Source organism: Gopherus flavomarginatus, chromosome 4 (genome assembly GCF_025201925.1).
Source record: "Gopherus flavomarginatus isolate rGopFla2 chromosome 4, rGopFla2.mat.asm, whole genome shotgun sequence".
Classification (NCBI taxonomy): Eukaryota; Metazoa; Chordata; order Testudines; family Testudinidae; genus Gopherus; species Gopherus flavomarginatus.
This window is the reverse complement of record NC_066620.1, coordinates 53,872,797-53,894,404: the sequence shown is the minus strand read 5'-3', so window position 1 is coordinate 53,894,404 and position 21,608 is coordinate 53,872,797. Positions and strand designations below refer to the sequence as shown.

General features: G+C 42.7%; 1 protein-coding gene across 2 annotated transcripts in view; it reads left to right on the top strand.

Moving 5' to 3' along the window:
* Positions 1-561: 561 nt before the first annotated feature.
* DUSP10 (dual specificity phosphatase 10) overlaps positions 562-21,608 on the top strand; it is a 39,843-nt gene continuing 18,796 nt past the window's right edge. The window contains exons 1-2 of one of the 2 annotated variants that reach the window (XM_050948574.1): positions 562-1,011; positions 3,526-4,374. In XM_050948574.1, the coding sequence (XP_050804531.1) occupies positions 3,570-4,374 (805 nt within the window). In that variant the 5' untranslated portion in view covers positions 562-1,011; positions 3,526-3,569. Of the gene's footprint in view, positions 1,012-1,477; positions 1,607-3,525; positions 4,375-21,608 lie in introns of those variants that run through there. The other variant, XM_050948573.1, reaches the window with a different exon arrangement.

Here is a 21,608-nt window from a genome sequence, read left to right as displayed (position 1 = left end):
GCACGCTAGTTTACTGTTCTGAACCTCTGCGCGAAGGCTGCTACAGTAGCAGGCAGCAGCGCTGCATTCCGTGATCGCTTCAATCCCTGTTATCCTTTTAACAAGACAATAATAGCCAAGACACTCTGTATCCTGGTTAATAACCAAGGTCACTGCCTCTGGAAGAGAGGCGGGGGGCGGAAAGAGAGATGGGGTTTGGTGTGCTGGTAGACTACTCTGTGAGACCCTGCAAATCCTAAACGTACTGACTGACAGATGCTGATTCCGCGCTGGGAAGGGCTTCAGAATTGCATGGGTGCTGAACGGTGGCAGCACTAGATGCTGAAGCCTGGTACTAAACTGGGATTGTCTCCCCCCAACATGCAGCCGTTTGGCAGCGGAAGCCAACAGCTTTCTTTACAAGGCAGCTTCCAGCCTCAAAGGGCAGGGCTGATTCGCGCTGTGACAATTAGAATGAGGGAGATTTAAAAAAAATCGAGTGTGATTTTTTGTTTTTTTTTTTTTTTTGTTTTGTTTTTTTTTTTTGCAAATGCCTTTTGCATCCCAGGAGGCGCGTGCTGGGGGAAATGATGCCTTCGCCCTTCCCGGGCCCGGAGGCTCCCTCTGCGGCTGGGTGACCCTGGGCAAGGCTGCAGACAGGGAAGCGGCGGAGGGCAGAAGGTAGCTGGCAGAGCAGCCCTTGCGAACATGGATGTGACTCTGCCGCACCTTGGAGTTCGTTCTCCGCTGTCCGGGGCTTATCAGCCTCCGCTCCACGCCTGCCTTTTGCAGAGTCCAGCCTGCGCCCCGAGGAGCCGCTCGAGCTGCTGCTGGATCGGGCTCCCCCCAAGTCTTTCTGCCAAGTGCCGCCTGCGTTGTCAACCCCTTGCCGGGGAGGGGTGATGGTGGTGGTGGGATTAATATGAACAAATCCATCTCGCGGCGCCCGGGGCTGCTCGTCTGAGGCGGAGCGGCTCGGCGCGCGGGGTTCGGTTGAAGAAAGCTGCTGCGGGAGGGTTTCATTCACAGAAGGCGAGTCGGTGTGGAGGGAGGCAGGGAGAAGGACTCCAGAGCCGGGGAGTGAGTGAGGGCAGGAGACAGAAGGGGGAGAAGGGAAAGCGGGAGGGAAGGCACGATCGAGCGCCCCATTGACAACCCAGCCTAGGAACGGGTTAAGCACATGCCCGCTGGGTCAGTTGACATGTAAATACAGAGCAGCTGCTCCTCTCCGGCTCGGGCCGGCTCTTCCAAGCTTCTGATTGGCAGCCAATGACATCACCCCCTGGCCCCTCCTGTGTTATACCACAGCGGACTCAAAGCTACGTCGGATAAACCATCCCCAAGCGGCTAGGAGCCCAGCCCCCAGCTCCCCCCACGCCCCCCGCCAGCCATTGGCACCCCGGGGCTGGGAGCCCGCCCACTCGCAGGAGAGAGTCCCCATTGGACGCGGGCGCCGTCCGTCCCCTCCCGCTCCGCCTCTTTCGAACCTTACATTTACAGCGTAGCAAAAGAGAAAGTAACTCTGTTGCAGCGGGAGATCAATGAAGCCGAGTGAATGAGGGTTTAGTGTGTAACTCCGTAGGCACAGGCGGGCCCCGGATGCTGAAGGAGAATACTTATTTATGAAGTAAGTGGAAGGCTCTCATGATATTGACAGGGGCGGGCAGCGTTTATGTAGTTGCACATAGGTGCAGGACCTATAATATACATAGTATGAGAGAAGGGCATAGTTTTATCTGTATGAAATGCTACTTTTGGAGGGGTGGTGTAGAAAGCTCGGCCAACAGTGTTGGGCTTGTACTGCTTCTGTTTACTGACCTCTGCTTTTTCTAGTGAGTGTTGGGATGGGGAAGAGGCTTTTCTTGTTTGGGATTGCTGCAGTGTGTTTGGGGAGGGGGAGGGGGTGGGGGTGACTGGGAGATTAGAGTGCTCGGAGGGATCTCCTTGCATCTTCTCCCTTGGCTTTATCTCCCCACCCCAGACACACACTTCATTTTTGTATGGTCCTGGGGGAAGAGAGGGTGGTGGTTAGTGGTGCTAAACAGGGTGCCTTAGCTCTGTTCTCTGACTTTATGGATTTGCTGGAAATATATGACCCTCTGCTGCAGAGGTGCAGATCTTCCGAAACTGCATATATCCTTGGGAAAACAATCCTCTGTACCTAGGATCAAATCCTATGAATTGTTTTTGTAATCTTACTGATTTTATGTATATTTTGAAATAAAATTAGTTGCCTTTTATTTTTAATTGTGCTGCTTCCCCACCCCCTTTACTAACTGGAGGAGATCGCTTTTTAGTTTTCCATTGTGTTTGACTGTCAGGCTCTTTAAAAAAATGGGGGGAGGACAGAGAGAAGGGATAGGCTAGACAATCTACCAGGGTCCTTTTTTAAAGGTTGATGATCAGTCTCTACCCTGAGATTTCATTTTCTATCTTATTAGTGCTTTCATCTGTAGATGTTAAATATTTTCCCCATTGTAAAGATGTTTTCAAATTCATCCTGCAGAGAGATTTTTAGAGAAAAGAAGGAATTGAAGGGACTTGTTATCCCAAGGTGGGCCAGAGAATAAAACTCATTGATATAAAAAAGGGATGTTATAGGTGTTGTAGACATGGACAGTATAATGCTGGAAGGGGAGGAAACCGATATTAGAAGTGCTCAGTTGCTTTTATTTTGTTAGATTTTATTTAATTTGTTAGCTGGTTGATGGAATATATTTTGAGGAGGGGGTATCAGATGCTCTGAAAGTTGGTGGATATTTTTTGGCGTGTATGTGTGAGGAAAATAACTTTATGTGGTCTCCCTCAATAGACGAGACACTAAAGCTTGTAAAGGTCATGACCTCGGGGCTGAGAGGGACCCTTATTCTTGGAGTCTCTAAAACTGTTCTGTGGGGTGTGAGTGCTTCTCCCTCTAAGATTGCTTGAGGTGCTAGAGTTTCCAGGCTGATATATTTTTATTAGAATTGTACTAGGGTCTGAAAAGGGGAAATGGAATGCAGGCTTGTGCCTTTCAGTTACGTAATGATCCCTGATATCTTCTGTTTTTTGTTATGCCTTTGTTCTGTATGGGTTCAAGCTTTCAAATGGCTTTCTCAAGCGTTTATTCCAAGGCTAGTTTTATTCAGTCTTGCTAGAAAAAGTTGCACATCTGCCTCTGACATATTTAGCTGCTGTGCATTCCTATGAGTTATCGAGCCATGCCAGTAGTCCTGTCCCTTGCTGTGAGCAGAGGAAATGAGAACATGCTTTTTTATTATCTCTATCAGTTGCATGCTTTGCAGCCTCAAGGTTTCAGAGTAACTCAGCATCTGCATGTAAATGAATGTCTCCTCTCGACTAGTTGCATGGTAGGCCAATTGCATATTCTGCATTCTCTCTGCGTACAGGCTAAGAGTTGAAGCTTTTGCTGCAGAATTGGGAGAGGTTCCTTCATAAACTGCACTGAGCTAATCACTTTTAGTCAGTGATGAGTATCAGAAACAACTTTTAGAAATCTCTGGCCCTGTATATTTCATGTGATCCTTTTTCTTTTTCCCTTTGCAGACAGATCTTGAGTTCTTCTTGACTTGCCAATTCTCAGCCTCCTCATGCCTCCATCTCCTTTAGACGACAGGGTAGTAGTGGCACTTTCAAGGCCAGTAAGACCTCAGGATCTCAGCCTTTGTTTAGACTCTAGCTACCTTGAATCTGCTTCTTCTGCCAGTGAGAATCACACAAGTCTCCTTGGCACAGCTGTTGTGTCCCTAAAAGCTGCTAATCTCACGTATATGCCCTCATCCAACGGCTCTGCACGCTCCCTGAGTTGTGGATGCAGCAGCGCCAGTTGCTGCACTGTGGCAACTTACGACAAGGACAATCAGGCCCAAACTCAAGCAAGCACCAGCAGCACTACCAACATAGGAACCTCTACCACCTGCCCTGCTAACCAAATGGTCAACAACAATGAGAACACGGGCACATTGAGTCCATCGGGTGGAGTGGGGAGCCCGGCCTCAGGCACAACCAAGCAACTAGCTAGCATAAAAATAATCTATCCTAATGACCTGGCTAAAAAGATGACCAAATGCAACAAGAGCCACCAACAGAACCAAGGGCCTGTCATCATTGACTGCAGGCCATTCATGGAGTACAATAAGAGTCACATTCAAGGGGCTGTTCACATTAACTGTTCTGACAAGATCAGCAGGAGAAGGCTCCAGCAAGGCAAGATCACTGTCTTGGACTTGATCTCCTGCCGGGAAGGCAAGGACTCCTTCAAGAGGATCTTTTCCAAAGAAATTATAGTTTATGATGAGAATACCAATGAGCCAAGCCGAGTAATGCCTTCCCAGCCACTCCATGTAGTGTTGGAGTCACTCAAGCGAGAAGGCAAGGAACCTCTAGTTTTGAAAGGTACTTTTACCCGCTATTCCCAAAACAATCTTCTGATTTCTTTTGTCTTTTTCCATAAATGTCCTGTGTTTTTTTGTTTGTTTGATTGAAAGATGTACACTTAAAATCTATTTGGGAATCCTCTCTAGATAGATATATAGAGAGAGTCATCAGTAGCAAAAGGAATATCCAATAAAATTACTGTGAGGTGGGTGCACAACTGTTGAAGGATCATCCTTAGAATAGTTCTCAATGGTTCACTATCAAACTTCATGGGGGAGAGGGGAATGTACCTGGTGGGATCCCGCAGGGGTCTGTCTTGGGTCTGGTACTAGTCAACGTTTTCATTAGTGACTTGGATAATGGATCTGGAGAACATTCTTCTAAAATTTACAGGTGACATCAAACTGGGAGGGGTTTCAAGCAGTTTGGAGAACAGGATTAGAATTCAAGTCAACCTTGACAAATTGGAGAACTTGTCTGAAATCAACATTCTGAAATTCAGTAAAGACAAGTGCAAAGTACTACACTTAGGAAAGAAAAATCAAATGCACAGCTACAAAAAGTGAGGAGTAAGTAGCTAGGCAGTAGTACTGCTGAAAAGTATCTGGAGGATACAATGGATCAGAAACCAAATGAGGCACCAATGTGCTACAGCTCCTAAAAAGGCTAATATCAGTCTGGGTTTTTTAACGTGAGTGTCATATGTAAGACGTGGGAGGTAATTGTCCTGCTCTACGTGGCACTGGTGAGGCCTCAGCTGGAGTGCTGTGTCCAGTTCTGGGCACCACACTTCAGGAAGATGTAGACAAACTGGAGAGAGTCCAGAGGAAAACAACAAAAATGATAAAAGGTTTAGACAACCTGACCTATGAGGAAAGGTTTAAAAAAACAATCCTGGGCATGTTTAGTCTTGAGATAAGAGGACTCCGGGAACCTGAACACATTTGAATACTGTTAAGAGCTGTTACAGAAAGGATGGTGGTCAATTGTTTTACATACCCACTGTAGGTAGGGCAAGAAGTAATAGCCTCAATCTGCAGCAAGGGAGATCTAGGTTAGATATTTGGAAAAACATTCTACCTGTAAGGGTAGTTAAGCTCTGGAATAGGCTTCCAAGGAAGGTTGTGAAATCCCCATAACTGGAGATTGTTTAACAACCTGTTGTTAAACAAACACCTGTCAGGAATGGTCTAGGTATACTTGGTCCCACAGGAGGCTGTACTAGATGACCTCCGAAAGTCCCTCCAGCTCTCAATTTATGAGTCTATGATTAAGAGAGGGGAGGAAGATCTTAGCATGTATCTTGTATATACAACATGGAGCTGATAGAGCTTGGTGTTTTAGGTATTTTTTAAAAAATGAATATTGCTGTCTGGGGGTGAAGAGGGAGGAAACAGACTTCCTAGATTCCTAATTTCTGTGCAGAATTTTAATTTTTCCTAACTCTAAAGGTTTGGACTAGAAATACTTACAGTAAAGAGCAAAGACTCAAGAAGATGCAATATTCTGCCCAAATGTTTTAGATTAAATTGATTTTTGGGGACCTTGGATTTCTAGTAGCCTTGCTGTCTGTTATCTTAGTCTTCCTAAAACTTAGCTCATAGAAGTTGGAGATGGGCAACAGGGGGTGGGGTAAAAGAAGAGGAAGAACATTAACCTAACTAGTGTGAGTTTTCGGATCAGTTTGTGTACTACTTGTTCTGGTGGCTGATCATTTGGATCTCAAAATATTTCACTCTATGCAGGGCTGGAATGTTGGGGGAGGCATAAAGCAATTGCTTTGCTCTGAAGTGGTCTGCAGGAAAAATCTTTTTTGAAGAACTCCTGTTTTAATGCTTTGTCCAGTTTAATTTTCAGTGTTTCAAGTGATATCTTCCGCCACTTTGAAAAGCTTTCCACAGTCTAATACTGTCTAAAGATATTTACCTTTTTCTTCAGTTCGTTCTGTTTATTTCTGTTGTCAGCCCAATTGCTTTCCCCTGCCTTGGTATTTAGGCACTTCAGATACTTGGTTGACAGTTGTCTGGTCCTTATCTCTCCCATTAGCCATTGTTTAGCCAAACTGTACATATTGAACTCCCTTAATCTTCCTCAGAAGTCATTTCTTCTAGCCTTGCAATTCTATCCCAAAGAATATGGCAGCTAAACTTGCTGTTCTGAGAGTTGCTAAAGGACTCTGTGGAAGTAGATGGGTTAAAGAATGGAGCTGTGTGAAAGGTTTTGTGGCAGCCTTCGTGATTTTGTTTAAACCTTAAAATCATGTTTTGGCTTTCTTGTGCATTAACTGCAACTCAGTGACACTGATTTGATTTTGACAATTGTAACTGGTTCCCAATAGACTTTCACTGAAGTCATTAGGCCATCATGATTCTTATGTATGCAAAAGGGACACATTGTGCAGTGGAGCTTCCTTTTAAATTCAATGCTACTATTGGCCATAGTTCTGTCTTAACAAAGCTTTCCTTCCCCGCTCCTTGTCTTGACACTCATACCTTTTTCAGCAAAGAAATTCTTTATATTTCTTAGTAAGAAAGCTATGGGTAAATGACTTTGTATATCAGGATCCTGATGCAGTGTGGTAGCGATGGTTTATCTGCATAGATATTTGGTATCTGTGAAATGTTAGACATTGCAACAGTAGCAAGCAAGTCCACACGGGTGTCATGCTTGAAACATGGTTTTTATACCCTCCTCTACTGATGCTACCTGCTGGGTGCTCTGCTGAGATTTCATAGAATGCTTGCAAAATCACCTGGCACACACTACTTTGGTCCTGCTCTGAAGCAGACCATTTTAAAATTGGTGAGAAGCATTTAGTGGTTGGCTCAGAAGAGTCTCTTAATAGAGTTTGGATCTCTTCCTCTCCTCTCCCTCCCCCTTCCCCCGCAATCAGATGTTCCCTCTGAACTATTTCTGCCAACAGGGACGAAACTGAGGTAGAGGACAAGGGAAGAAAAACCTATGTGTTAACAAGGGAATGGAACTAGCTTGGGAAAGCACATCAAGTAGAGGAGGGCCAAGAGCTCTCCCATTTTTAAACAGGCGCTATTCATTTTTAACCCCCCCTCCCTACCCCATCACCTAATTTGAAATGAGGTCTGAGTAGGGGCCTCTTGAAGATGGGATTATTATGGAGTAATTAATAAGGCTCTGCTTAGGCTTCCGTGCCTGGAAAGTGGCAGTAGAAGTACTTGTTGTTTAGTTCCAGTTGTCAAATAGGATTTTTCCAATCATGGTGTGTGTGTGGGTGGGGGTGTATGTGTGTGTTTTTAGAAATTGAAGTAAAATTAAAGCAAGGATATAAAGCCTCTGCTTTTTTATTTTAGATTTCTCTTGCTCACCGCAGTCCAGTCATAATTTATTGCTGGCCCATCTGATCCTCTGTTTTATGTTTGTAAACAGTGGTTGCTAACCTTGCCGTCCAAATTTATGTCCCCTTGATCTGGTGCCATGTTCTCCATGTATGGTGCTGCCTGTCAACCAAGCAGCCTTGTTGCCATTTTAGTGTTGCAGTGTCACATTGAGGAGAAACTGATCAGAGAACCTCAGGGCCCTTGGCCTTGGGGATTAAATTACTGCTTTAATTTACAGTTCTTCGGGTTGGTGACCTCAGTTCAAGATGTATTTTGTTCTAGATGTGGCTTTTTATTTTTTTTTTAAAGCAGTGAAGGAAATACTGTGTGCTTTTCTAAGACCAGACTGATCTATTGATAAAATACACTTTTGAAATTGTATATATGCCAATGGAGAAATTTAAAGTTAAGCCAGGTTGCTTAATAACTTATTTTTAATATTAACAGGACCACATGTTGTACTGAGGCTGCAACAAGAAGACACAGCTGGGCAGTGTTGAATGTGATTGGTCTTTGCCTTTGTTTTATATAGGGATTTTAATCTCTCTAATGTTCCTCCCCCACTTACCTTCCTCCCACTCCCACCTGCCTTCTTTGCATTATTTCTTTTACACTTCCTTTAGTTATGGGGTACACTTTTTTTCTTTAAAAATTAAGGTAAGCTTTGCATTTGATTTAAGCTCTTCAAAAGCCAAGTTCAAAAGGCTTAGCAGAATTTCAAATAACAAATATAAGAACTTCTGTATCTACAGAAGTATATATCAGATTATATTTGTAGCATTATTATCAAATTGTGTATAAATTTAAACTGCTTTTTATTGTATCCTGACCAAATCCAAAGGTTTGGTTTGGTTGCATGCAGTATGTCAAATAGCTTTCTCCCTCTACCCCCTCCTCCAAACTTCTTCTTTTTTCCTCCCTTTAACAATAGATGCTAGTATCAAGTAGTTATCAGAAACTAAAGGCACTTTCTTTAGTGGCTGGATTTCTTTGCATATCATCATATCTTTTTCTCTTAGTGTCCCACATACAGAACTGATCACAGTGGTGTCTTTCACCAGTTCTGCTAAATGACTAGATACACTTACACAATTTGCTTTGCCTTTCATTGTTCTGGAGCGGGGTAGGAGGGGTTGTTTTTTTTTTAATCTCCCCCGAAGTCAGTGGGTGGAAAAAGTCAGTGATTTGGGCCTACTTCTGCTCTCCTTGAAGCTGATGGAAAAATAGTCACTGCATTCAGTGGAAGTAGTGGGAGTCATGATGGCTCGGTCCTTCGCCTCATTGGCCCATGGAACCGTGTGGGAGGGAGAGAGATGGGGTGAATTCCTGGTCCCACTGAGGTTAACGGCAACACTTCCAGAACTTAACCAAGGGTGTGGAGGCACCTTAGTGCCTTACAGGGGGGATTCTTCTATTAGTGACTAATCCACGGTTGAAGCAATATTGCCAACCCTTGCAATTTTATCACAAGTCTCGTGGTACTTGGTGTTTCCTTTTTGTTTTTGTTTTTCCCTTTAAATCCCCAGCTCTTGGAGTCAGGTGATTACATAAATATCTACACTTTAATTATGAATAATGTTGTTTTTTTTCCCCTCTGAGATTGCAGGAAAAAATCTGGGTCAGGAAATGAATTGTCAGCCCACCAGAAGATGTGTTGTGGGATGGAGGGAGACCATTTAAAACAACCCAACCCCTCCCCCCAAATATGATTTTGCAAGCCAATCACTTTTTTCTTTCCTTTCCTTTCTTTTTTTAAGAGGAGGCAGGCTGATTTGAGATTCTGAATGCATGGGATTGGCAATCCAGCTGAAGAGGGCTTGTTTCTAAAGAAAGTCTTGCTGCTTTTCACAGTACTGTGCACAATTGGGTTATATGAACCCAGAGAAGTGTGGCTAAAGCTCAGTTAGAGCCCCTTATAACTCCTTTTGTTTTCCTCTTGGTGTGAGGAGCTTATTTCTGTTCTACCTTTGGACTGTTCATCTAACAGGGGAATAAATGAAATGTTTTTGGTCTTGTTATAGTGATGAGTGTGAAACCTGCCACCAAGCCACTTGTTGCTTATTGTCATGATCTAAGAATAATTTCCAGACTCCTAATTTAAACAGGTATCAAGAAAGTTAAAATAATTCCTAAAGAATACAGAGCTTTGTAGATTTAAATAAACGTCCATCTAATGTCACACACTAAGCTCATTGTGATATAGTTATCTGCTTTCTTCTCTGTACCTGATGATGTCAGTTTTCTCTTCAGAAATAAACATGGTTATGTTTTGTTGCTGTCAGAGTTGCTCTAAATATGCCGATGTGTAATTGTGGATCAAATTCAGCTCTCAGTGACTGACTGACCAAAGCTACTGGCCAATAGAATAAATGAATACTTAGCATGTATTTCTGCCAGGGATCTCAGTGCACTGAAGTCAATTAGATCAGTGGCTCTCAACCTTTCCCAACTACTGTTCCTCTTTCAGGAGTCTGATTTTTCTTCCATGCCCCCAAGTTTCACCTCACTTAAAAACTACTTGCTTAGACCTAAACATACAAAAGTGGCAAAACACACTATTACTGAAAAATTGCAAACTTTCTCATTTTTACCATGTAATTGTATTCCAATTGATTTTTTTGTAAATATTATACTTGCATTTCAGCGTATACTATATAGAACAGTAAAAAGTCATAGTCTGTATGAAATTTTAGTTTGTACTGACTTTACTAGTGCTTTTTAGGTAGCCTGTTGTAAAAGTAGGCAAATATCTAGATAATTGAGGTATCCCCCTGGAAGATTTCTGTGTACCTCCACTGAATAAGACCATAACTACACTAGGAAAAAGTTGTATTTTTAAATGTTAACTAATATGTGAAAATCCTAGTGTGATTAAAAATAACTCTTTCCTTGTGAAATTCTGGCTCCACTGAGATCAATGTCAAATCCCAATGTCAACTTCACTAGGGCCAGGATTTCACCTTAAGATTTTCATATATTCTAGCTAACATGTTAAAACTACTGCTTTTTTCTTTCCTCCTCCTTCCCCACCCCCCCGAGTTTGACAAGACTAAGGCTTTGTCTACATTCTCTCTCCACTCCAGTTTTGTACATGGGTTTATACAAGGTAAACCGAGGCATAAGTATTCTTGGAAAACTTAGCATTCTCAATCCCTTATACTACATTAAATGGACATTGCTGCATAAGAAACTGAAAACTACTCTTTCTCTTTGCAGCTACATGAAGTGCTGTCCTTGCCTCCAAAATAAATGGTACCTATTGTGTGGTGTCCCAGCATGCACTGTGCTGGTTATGTCACATTCAGCCTTGAGGAAAGCAGGAGACTACCTCTGTGTAGGGGTAAGAAGTCCTGTTTTTCTTTCAATGTTGCATTTTTCTCTTTCAAAGGTTTTCAATATTCTTATACTCTGGGGATCCACAATAAGAATATTAAAAAGCAAACTATTTTAAAGAACCACCCCTGCAATATTGGGGAGGAACAATCTGGATTTACCATCCCTTTTTGGAGGCTGGCTCTATCTCCGTAATGCTCGGTGTGACATCACCTGCAATGTGAATGGCAGGTTTAGCACTAGATAAAAGCTGGCATTTGGGTAAAGGGGATTAGCAGTGCATAGCTCAGCAAAAGATTACAGAGTTAGATTTTGAGTGGCTAAATTTACTAATACTGCCTTTCATTCTCTTTACCCTGTTTGTTACAGGACATTCAGTACCTGCTACTAAAGTTCCATTGTTCTTGGTAATATTGTATATTTAAAATCCCCCTTCAGCGTAAGTTTAATGCTGTTGATAGGTACTGGATTGACAGCCCTGGCAGCAGTCCCTGCTTAACTACAGAACCAGGTACAGCACTGGCCTTGTCTTCACTGCTAAAAAAGGTGTGATTTTTCTTGGGATAACTAACCTGCATGAACTGTTCTGAGGTAAAACCACAATGTAGTAAAGCACTTCAATTGTACTTCAAGTAAATTTGTCACGGTCAGCCCCTGGAAGGAGTATAGGGCTGTTCAGTTTTACCATGAGATAAGCAGCCCTGTTCCAGGGCCTTGTCCTCATGGTTTTTTACCTTGGGGATAGTTCATGTGTGTTAGTTACCCTGAGGTAGAGGAAAAAAACAAGTCTTTTTAAGCAGTGAACATGAGTCACCTTGCACTGTTGCTGCTTGTAGCTTTGACACACTGACCCAAAAATGGACCCCAACCCTTGCTTTGAGAAACCTTTCTTAAGGCTGTAAGGCAGATCAGTCTCTTCGCCTGTTGGTTCATTGGTCACCACTGAGACTTCCAGCCTGAGTGTTCCTGTTAGTTGTCATGTGGATGTACAAAGCAAACCTACTGTACAAACAAAATACCAAAACTGCATTTATGTTCTAGGCTTGAGTGGTAACCTGGACACTGCTAAATGCAAATATGTCTGCATATAATGCCTTTTAAGTTTGCACACAGAGGTGGGTTTTTTCCTTCAAAGTAGCAGCTGACGTTGTTACTGTGTTTAATACTCGAAGGTTCTTTAAGATTACTGTGGGTTTATAATAAATCTGAAATGTGCTGTGGGAGATCAACTGCTGGGCTTCAAGCTGTGACTTCTTAACATGTTTGTTTGATGGAATAAGTAAGAGAATGTTAAGGTTGCATATTTTGGACTCAAAAGCCAAGAAACGCCCAAAGTAGGACCACACATGCAACCTTAACTGTGTGGGTGTATGTATGCCCTACGTGGTTTTTATTCTCATGATCACACGCTCTTTCTCAGTAATATAGTGAAGCATTCAACTTTGTCACAATTTTTAGATACAGAAATGTAGCACTTCCTACTGCCACTCTGTTTATGCAGACAACCCCAGGAAAGTTTATTTACTTCAGTTGCAGTTTACCAGGTGCAGGGGGAAAAAATGCATGGACTTGTATTTAAGGAAATATGCAATCATATAATATAAAAATTGTGATAATGCATATAGAATCCTAGAAATATAGGGCTGTAAGGGACCTCAGTAGGTCATCTAGTTCATCACTCCCATGCTGAGACGTAGCAGTAGTATACCCAGATTATCTGACAAGTGTTCTATGTAGCCTGATCTTAAAATCCATCAAGATTCCGCAATCGTCACAGGTAACTTGTTCCAGTGCTTAATTACTCTTGTGATTAGATTTCCCCACACCCCACTCCGCAATATCTAAATCTCCCTTGCTACAAACTAAGGCCATGGCTACATTGGCACTTTACAGCGCTGCAACTTTCGCGCTCAGGGGTGTGAAAGAACACCCCCCTGAGCGCTGCAAGATACAGCGCTGTCAAGCCTCAGTGTAATCAGTGCTGCAGCGCTGGGAGCGCGGCTCCCAGCACTGCAAGCTACACCCGTAAGGAATGTGGTTTACGTGCAGCGCTGGGAGAGCTCTCTCCCAGCACTGGCGCTCCGACTACACTCACACTTCAAGTGTAGCCATACCTTAAGCCCATTACTTCTTGTCCTACCCTCTGTGGGCATGGAGAACAATTGATCATTGTTCTCTTTACAACAGTGTTTTAGGTATATATGCACAAGAGGGCAGAGCTAAGATTAAGCATGTGGCTTGAACTGTGCAACTATACCATTCTCTTAGCTTTGTTACTGATCCCCCACATAGAATCTTCTAGAATGTGTTTGCAGGCTCCAAAAGTCATGAGTTTTCCGCTTAAATACCATAAGATTAAAAAAAAACAAAAACTTGGAGTTATTTTTATTTGCTGCCTTGTTTCCGAGCCTTTAGGGTGCACTCAGTGATGTTTTCAAGCTTTTATCTGCAACCATAAGGGCTAGAAAACCCTTTTTTAAATGAAAGCTGAGCTTCTCAGTTAGTCCCAGGGTGCCAGCATCTGGACTCTTAAGAAAAATGCCAAATATTGGCAATCTCATGATTAAAATTATAAGAGTTGGCAACACTGCTGGAGGGAATACTGAAGAAGAGAGAATAGTTCCTTCCATATCCCTGAATTTCTGTTTGGCTTAATGCAACTCATATATCTCTTGCAGACCTGTGTCTCATTCGCTGCACACTAAAGTCCTGATCCTATGAACATGCATGCAATAGCTTTACTCATGTGGCTAGCCCCACAAGTCCCAATATTATTGTGGACACAATTTTCCATGGGATCAGGCCAGGTTACCAGGCCCTCTGCTCCTACCCTAGCCCCTGTAAAATAAATAAATAAATACGGGTAGACTGGCCATGCATCATGCAGTTGTACCTTGCCTCTGCTTATGACACTGTTGGCACTTAAAAATAGTGTGCATGTGTACAATGCTAACTTCAAAGTCTTGCAGCTTGGCCACTTTTGCCCGTAGAAAATTCCAGAACAGTCAGTGAGGGGCACTTCTCTGCCATGTTAAAACTTTCTCCGCAAGATGCTTCATCATTAGAGCTGGTTTTGTTTTGTTTTTAAATTGTTGTACTGGGAATTATTTTTGCTCAAATTAAAATTCACCTTCCAGGCAACACCAGACCTGAAAAAATCTGTCTGGGAGGGCAAGTTTCAGCATTGATTTTGAACACCCCGCCCCTAAGCTCTATTGTGCTCTAAGGAGAACAAATCTTTCTGCCCTGTTGCAGATCCTGGGCCTGTAGAATGTCCTCTGCGGGATTTGGGGTGTGAGAGGGATAGCATAGTGGAGGTGGCATCCTCTTCTGTGGAAAAGACAGGAGAGCTGCATGTGTAGGGTGTGTGTGTACATAGATTATGGGTGTACTATCTGGGACAATGGCTATAATTATCAGCGCTGGTGCGGGGCACCAGCACTCCCAAGTGTGTGTCTTGGGTGGTAAGCCATGGGGAGCGGTCTGCTGGTCTCTGTGAGGGCGGCAGTCAGGCAGCCTTCGGCCCCGTGCCTGCGGGAGGTCCGCCAATCCTGCAGCAATTCGGCTGCGGGTATGCCGAAGCTGCGGGACCCGCAGACCTCCCGCAGGTGTGCCGCCAAATCCACAGGGCCGGGGACCTCCCGCAGCAAGCCACCAAAGGTAGCTTGCCTGCTGTGCTTGGGGTGGCAAAATAGCTGGAGCCGCCCCTGATAACTGTCAAGTCACTACAACGATCACTACCTCTGTGTGATTAAACCTACATAATGGACTTGCTGGGAGGCCTTGAGCAAGTCATTTTAATCTGTCTGAGTTTTCTTTTTAATCTCTCCAACTCCTGATTTTATAAAACACAGCTAATACTTTGCCTATCGTGGTTACCATTCTATGTAATTGACCCAGAATTATCAACGATAATTTTCCTATGCTTTCGTACTGTCATCTGCAGTCTTGCCAATCCCAAGCTTTGAAAAATCACGAGTCTGCCTCCCCCCCAAATCATAACATTATAAATAAGTGATAAATGTTGGGTTCTTATGTACTGTGATTTCTTCCCACACCACTTTTTCTTTCTGCAATAGCAAAGGGTAGAAACTTTTTATTTTAAAAATGTAAAAGCTGAGCTTCCCATATAGTTGTCTGTCTTTAGGAACTGGGGCCTTAAGGAAAAACAGGAAATCAAGTGAAACTTATGATTTAATTACAAGTTGGCAAAACTACCTCAGAGCTACCACTGTTCAGTAACTGTGGGTAAATGGCAACCTCTGTCCCAGTTACTATTAGTGAGCACTTTGAAGATGTAAAACACTTTGTTAGTGCTAATAATAGTAGACTGGTTGGGATCCAAGAAGGAAATAAAATTTTGAGTGATCTCAACACATTTGTTTCAAATCTGTATTACTACAGTAAAGCTTTTGAAAATCTTTAGAATATTTGAGTTAGCCCCCTTCTGATTCCCCGAAAGGGAGAAGAAATGACTCTAAAGATGTCTGTTATAAAAGGAAACATGTCATCCCTTGCCCTTGCAGGAATTATGCATATCAATTATTATTTGTAAAAATGCCTTGGGAAATTCAGAAAACCGGAGGATTGGGTGTAACTTGCGAGCGTTTGTCCCATTAGTTGAATGCAATGGTTTTGTCAGTTTACTGTGCTAAAGCCTGAAACTGGCTCTTATATAAGTGACTGGCCAATAATGTTATAAAACAAAAGCTATTGTTAAGCAATCGACCTGTTCTGAGACCACGGCAGCTTCTATCTCCTCTGAAATAATAGGGTACTCTTGGTTTCGGTCTCTGCAAAGATATTGCAAGTGTTTCCTGTGTTCTAAAGCTGTGAGCATTCGCTGGCACTTTTAAGACTAAACATATTTGATTTATTTAATTTTCAGTTTTTCATAATCACATCACTAGCAGAATATATACATACACATTTAAATTCCAAATGGCAATTTTAAAATAAAATGAGCTATGTAGAGTATTGCATCTCTGCAAGCATTATTCCTCACAATACACTTGTGAGGCATTTATGACCTAGTTACAAACAGAGAAATTGAGAGCTAGGCTGAATTTAAGTGACTTGACCAAGGCCACTCGGTGAGTCAGTGGTAGACATTAGAATTTTGGGTTTCCTTGTTCCCAGTCTCATGCTCTAATCACTGGATAATGTAGATTCATTTCCTTCCGCACTTACTTACCAAAGCTTGTGTTCAGGGTTCTGCTTCTACTGCAAGTCCATGACAGTGGATGTATTTAAAGCAGTCTGAGAGATCGTGCCGTCAATCACTGTTATCTTTCTCCTGTTACTTTGCATTTCTCTTTCCCATATATATATATAATCACCTTTATGCTTAAGGTCCAGGGAACTAGCTTCACAGGAAGACTAGCATCACTCTTCCGCAGAAAAGCTCTTCCTTCAGCAGCAGTCGTGACTAATCAGTTGAACTATATCATTGCAATCCACTTGAAGTTTCCACCAGAATTGTGTGGAAAACCTCTCCATACAGGAGCATGGTGCTACTCGTTTGTTATTGCTACCTGATGGCTCTTGGGTGTCAAGTTTTGGGGAAAAGAAGGCTTTGCCCAGTGTTCAATCCTTCTTTAGCTAAGGGCTTTTTAGACTCCTTAACTATTAGAGGGAATTATCTTAGAGACACTCTCTGTGTACAAATTCTGTTAGAGGGACTCATTTACAACTTTATACGTGGAGCCAATGTTCCCCAATGCATGTGGAGATCTAGGGTCTGTTAGAATTATTTTCCTTGTTCCTTTTTGATTACTCTAGGAGACACAGTGGGGAAGGTGGGACTGAATGCAGAACTCGGATGAAGTTGGTCCACAACCTTGGTCCTTTTAAGTTGCTCAGTGATCTAGGGTGGCCTAGTAGCAAAACACTCCTACTTTCTATCTGGAACTGGTCAAAAGAGAGCACCCCATCCTGTCAGCCACAGACCTGGCCATGGTGATTGATGCATTTATGAGCTCCACGGTGGATTACTACTATTTTTTGATGTATAGGGATGATACATACCACATGCCTTGATAAAATTCTGGTCGGAAAACTCACATCCAGGGGGTGAGGGGAGGAAAGGTGTGACAATGTGGGCTAGCACCTTTTTCATGTTCTTTCAGTTCTGGTCTGGTTAAGGCCAGTGTGGCTATTGGCATAAGTTAGGCAGTTCAGGGAGCTACTCTAAGTGTTGTCTTGTCTGGGTTGCCTATGGGCAACCCAGAGCTGTAGCCCTACCCCAGGGGATTGGGTGTCTTCTTGAGTGCTGCAGGCTGACCTATGCACTGCCTTGCACCATGGCAATTGTCCTCTGAACAACAATGGCTTGTTATTGCCCGAACAGCAACAGGGAGCCCCCTTCCCTAACTGGTACAAAAGACTAACCCATCTGCTTAGTAACAGGCCAGCATGAAGCCTGTCACTGTGATGCTCCAGTCTCTCTGCTGTGACTTTCTATCAAATGCAAGTTTTGTAGTGTGATTGTTCAGTATCCTCTGGGGTAGGATTGGCACGGACTGAGGGGTCTTGCCTCCCTGAGCTCCCACAACATTTATATCCACTGGTACAAAAACTGGGGGGTCAGTACAGGGAAGCCTGTGAGTGCTGCAGGCAGAACTCTCTGCTGGAGCTGGACCTAGGCTAGGGACGTCTCTCCCACAAGAGAGACGCAACTGCTGAACTACCTGCTCTGAGAACTCTGTACCAGATTCTTCTCTTTGACTTCACTTCCCTTCATTAAGTTCTTTGTATACCTGTGCCCTATAAGCTATATTAGTTTAATTTTTGTTGAGATGTAAACAGCCATCATCAGGGTCCAGCATTAACAAAACTTTGAGGGGGACAGCTCATGCCTGTGAACCATTGCTCCGGGATGACTGCTGACTCTGTAAGATAATGCTGCACTAAATCGCATTTATGAAGATTTTCTTTACTACCAGAATTTTTTTTTTCACTTCACTTAGGGTGTGTGTTTTGATTTGTTTCTGTTTTTAAGTTCTTCAGTAATGAATGGGTTACTAGGGAAGTGCTGGTATGGGTTATCAATGTGTAATGACTCAATCGCATGCCAGCTGTATGTGGGGCTGATGGAATTGTAGCTCCCTTTGCAACAGCATTTTGGATGAGAGGTGGTTACCCTTGTCCTCTGAAGAAACAAGTTGCAGTGTCTCCTATAGAGCTTATGACAAAGTATGCTTTTAAGGGAAATGTTTTCTTAAGGACAAAAAGTGAATAAGTGGATAGATGAGTTGTGGAAACAGTGGCTTTCTCTAAACCCACTGTTTAAGCAGAAATATTTAATCTAACCCTTCCAGAATAACAATGGTGACTTACTTTTTTTTAAACTTCACCCCTTCCCTCTTCATATATGCTGAGCCAGTACCCTTTTGCATTGTTTTAATGTGCACATAATCCACCACGTGATCACACCAGCTGCTGATTGTGTCAATGTGAAGGCTGCATTGAAGGGCAAATAGGCATTATTGCTTTAGGTATAAATATGGTAATGGCTAGATATAGGAGAAAATCAGCAATAAAACTCCAAATGGGGGGAGTTTTTTGTCGTACAACTTTTTTCCCTCAGTCCTTTTTCATCCAGTCTCCTTTTAAGGCTGATACAGAGTCACTAGCTTAGATAAAGTTTTTGGTCTCTATTTTATTTATGTTTGGGTGTTAAACTGTGTGCTAAAGAGGGGGAAAAATGTTTCTAGATTACCTTTGTGTTAATGCAATTTCCAGTGGGAGTATTTCCTTTAGGATTTACTCTGACATTTCCAATTACTATTTAATTGGACTTAATGTAAGTTTAAATCCCCATGGAAAGTGTACTTTTGCTCCAAGAAGTTGAGATGGGCCTAATTTTGAGTTTTTTGCTGTAAATGCCCAGAATCCAAGGATGGTGTTCTAAGATAGTCTTCACTTACATTTCTTTCTACAAGCATCACAATACTGTGTCTTGAGGGGGTGGGGGGAAGTTTGTTTTGTTATTGCATTTACAAATAAAGAACACTGTCTTCTCTTCCCCTAAGAACAACATAAAATGAACAAATTTAGAAGAAAGTGCCATGTCATTTATCTAAAGTTGTATCTGTTCTTGGGAATAATTTTTTCTTAGGACATTCTCATGTAAGCAAACTCCACTCTCCAGCAACGTGTTGGAATTTTCCAGTTTTAAAGCCAGTGTAATCTTCTTGGAATTGGCAGATGCGCCAAAAGTGTAATAGTCTCTACTAGTATTGTTGGAGGCAGGGGGTGAGGGTAGGGTGCCAATACAAAGTTGTTGGTTTTTATGTCTCTTGCAACATAGCCAAATATTCTCTTTGGCCATGCTGTTTTGGAATAGGATGAGCACCTTAATCAGCCTTTTCAAGTTCAGATTGTTAGATGCTCAAGAAGACAAATGTAAACGCATGCTGGCAGGTAGTCTATGCCCAAAACTTAGGGTTGGGGAAAAATGAAGTCATAAATCAGACACTGAATATTTTATAGAGCATCATAAAGAAGACAGATTTTCCTGAAGGCTTTCTAGTGAAAATTAGATAAGGGGTGGGGTATGAAAGTGTAAGATGTCACTGGATTTTGGAGCTCATGCATGCATCCCGTTGTGCCCATTACAGCCCTGGGGTCCGGGGGTGAGGGGGGCCTTCAAAACTAGTTGCTATATTGCAGGGCATGTATTGCTCCTAGTCACAGGACACTAGATACAAGGCTTCCTGATTCTTAGTCAGGACCAGCAAATAGGAGACCTAAGAGGGAAGCCCTAGTGTGGGGGCATGGTATCCTGGAAGATACTATATGGGGGAGGATATGTCCTTACCCTTTACCACTGTCAAAAGTGGGAAAGGTCTCAGTTTGCAAAGTATTTTGAGTCTCTTTTGCGTCTTTGGTTTCATCAGTATGCCTGTCCTGAGGAAAGATGTAGAACTGACTCAAACATTTGGGCTCTCCTGGCTGGTAAATCTACCCACCAGCTCTGCAGGTTAAAACAAAGTAGTATGAACCCTTATTCCCTAAGGAGTGACTTGCATGATCTGATACTATGTATCCAGGGAGAGCAAAAGAAATAGATGGTACAAGAGTGAAAGTTAATGGTGGGAAGAAGAGGGATCTGAAGGAAGGTTGGTGGGCAGAGAGATGTAGTTTCAGGTGTAGGGAGCAGTATAGGAAAAGCCACGAATGAGGAGACGAGACAGAGTGCTTGAAGAAAAGGAATTGAAGTGGAGGGCGATAAAATACAGGCAGGGGAAGAGCTGTGCAGAGTCTTAGAAGTAAAAATGAAAAGCCTGATCTCTGTGTCAAGGCATGGTGCCAGAGAAAAGGACTCGAGACCTGAGTGATGTCATGACGAGAGATGGGAAGTGAAACTTGTTTTAGCAGCTGAATGTTGGGTGGTTGAAGAAGGAAGGCTATGGGGCTTTGTCTGCTAGCTGTGCCATTGCTGGCAAAAGAGTACAAAATCTATCTAGTGGAGATAGGGTGACCAGATGTCCTGATTTTATATGGACAGTCCCAATATTTGGGTTTTTTTTAAAATATATGGGCTCCTATTTTACCCCCTCCCCCATCCCGATTTTTTCACACTTGCTGTCTGGTCATCCTAAGTATAGACAGCATCGAAGAGGAGATAATGTCCTGTGAACTGGAGGTCTGGCCATGAGGAGTTGGCAGGAGTTAGCTTAGATTATTTCTAACACTTTTGTATGTTAATACAGGTATGAGAATTTTACCCTCAGTCTCGCTTTAGAAACCAAAAAGGACCTCAAGCAACCTTGTCAAGGATATGCTTGCAAACATTTAACCTCCTTTAGGGCCAGGGTTTGTTTATAATCCATCTTCTCTAGGTAGTTCACATATGGGGAAAAACTTCACCTTACAGGTTCTCTGGAATGTGCAGAGCTTTTTGGTTTTGTAAGACTTCTTGTTTTTCGTTTGATTTGGTATTTCTTATTTTTTGAGTGTTGTGAAGCTTTCGCCTTGGTAGCTTGATGAGAAGGAGAGACTTTATTAGATTGGGTGTATCAAAGTGGAAGTTTTTGTAGCCTGTTTAGTTTTACATTTATTTTTTAAGCTTAATCTCTTATGGCAAGGCTGACACTTAGTCCTGCATGTGTGGAGGGGGCAAAAAACCCGCCGTCAACTGTTGAAAGGTGCTGCAGGAAGACCCTGGCAGGTGAGAAGTGCTTGCAGCGCTAGAGAGTAAGACTCATCTAATCTGTTAGTAACCAACATAAATAGAAAGGTGTAAGTCACTCGTGCATTTTTTTTTAATTCTGCTTCAAAGACTGAATAGATTTCAGAGGAAAATGTGATACAGCAAAGTCTACATGTATTATGAAACTGAGGTAAACCATTTCACTCTTTAAGAGCACTTGCTATGGCAGTGGATTTTCTTCCCCCCTCTTTAACAGGGTAAACAGTAATGCTTAAAATTAGCAGAAGTCTTGTTGTATCTGTGTTCCTATCAACTTGCAATGTGGTGGGTTCCCCCCCACCTGTACACACTGTCTGTTGGGCCTCGTTTATCTTTCTTGAACAAAACCTGGTGTAACTCCATGGAAAGCA